The 899-nt window shown below is 51.5% G+C and overlaps 1 protein-coding gene across 1 annotated transcript in view; it reads right to left on the reverse strand.

Annotated features, from left to right (window-relative positions):
• Positions 1 to 895, reverse strand: part of Pmar_PMAR013470 (hypothetical protein) — a gene marked incomplete at both ends in the record, with an annotated part of 2,169 nt that extends 1,274 nt beyond the window's left edge. The window contains 5 exons of the mRNA XM_002777384.1: positions 11 to 164; positions 214 to 364; positions 416 to 603; positions 650 to 697; positions 752 to 895. Coding sequence (XP_002777430.1) covers positions 11 to 164; positions 214 to 364; positions 416 to 603; positions 650 to 697; positions 752 to 895 — 685 coding nt within the window. The remainder of the gene's footprint in view (positions 1 to 10; positions 165 to 213; positions 365 to 415; positions 604 to 649; positions 698 to 751) is intronic.
• Positions 896 to 899: the final 4 nt, after the last annotated feature.

The raw sequence follows: 899 nt of genomic DNA on the forward strand, positions 1-899 counted from the left end.
CGTCTCTGACTCGGCAATAGGTCCTCCTCCTTCAACCGTAGAGCCTTGCATACTCTGGGTACTGCTTCCAGAGGGTGGCTGTAGTCGGCAGGGAATAACCAGAAGAGTAAGCACGCCGATACTACAGCCGTACGAGTAGGTAGGCCACTAGGTATGCAGTGTAACTACCCCAATATGGTCTATGGCTAAGTTCTGTTGACCCAGCACTACTACCGCAACACATCGCGTTTGATCTGCACTAAGCCACTCCTCTATTTGAAGACAGATCTGAGCTGTTTCGATAAGAGGTGGGTAGGGTAGGCCAGGGAATGTAATGTCCTCCACTACTACTGACATCGTTGGGAACACCTCTGAGGGATCGTATCTGGTAAATCATCATGGCTGAGCTTCGACCTAAGATTCCTCGGAAGCCGACCTCCGTTCAGACATGTTGAAAATCTTGCAATTGCCAGGAAGGGCCGCGGCAATTGAGGCGGCCCTATTTTTCTCAGGGAATGGTATTATGAATACCCGATCAGCCAGCTGTATAACAGAGTTCCTTCTGATAGCCTTCTCGGTGGGTGAGTCGACGGCTGCTGTTGCGCGATGGAGAGTCTCAGCGGCCTACTAAAGACTACATTTTGACCATCACTACCACCTCCTCCACCACCTGTTGGACAGCTGTGGTCACTTTATCCCCCCATTCCACAGAGGACACCTAAGAAGAGCCTCATCGTCTAGCTAGGGAGAGTGGGCATCCTGATAGTAGTACTTGATTGGCTAGGTCATGAGCCTGGACCTGTATTTTGGCAGCAACGTCCTGTGAGTGCCTCTGCAAGGCCGCCGCCAAGTCTTGACCACTCTGCCATAGAGTACCCCATTTCCCCCCATCAGTGGCATCTTCTGGACCACTCATTATT

The sequence above is a fragment of the Perkinsus marinus genome (assembly GCF_000006405.1).
Source record: "Perkinsus marinus ATCC 50983 genomic scaffold scf_1104296951948, whole genome shotgun sequence".
In the NCBI taxonomy this organism is placed as follows: domain Eukaryota; phylum Perkinsozoa; order Perkinsida; family Perkinsidae; genus Perkinsus; species Perkinsus marinus.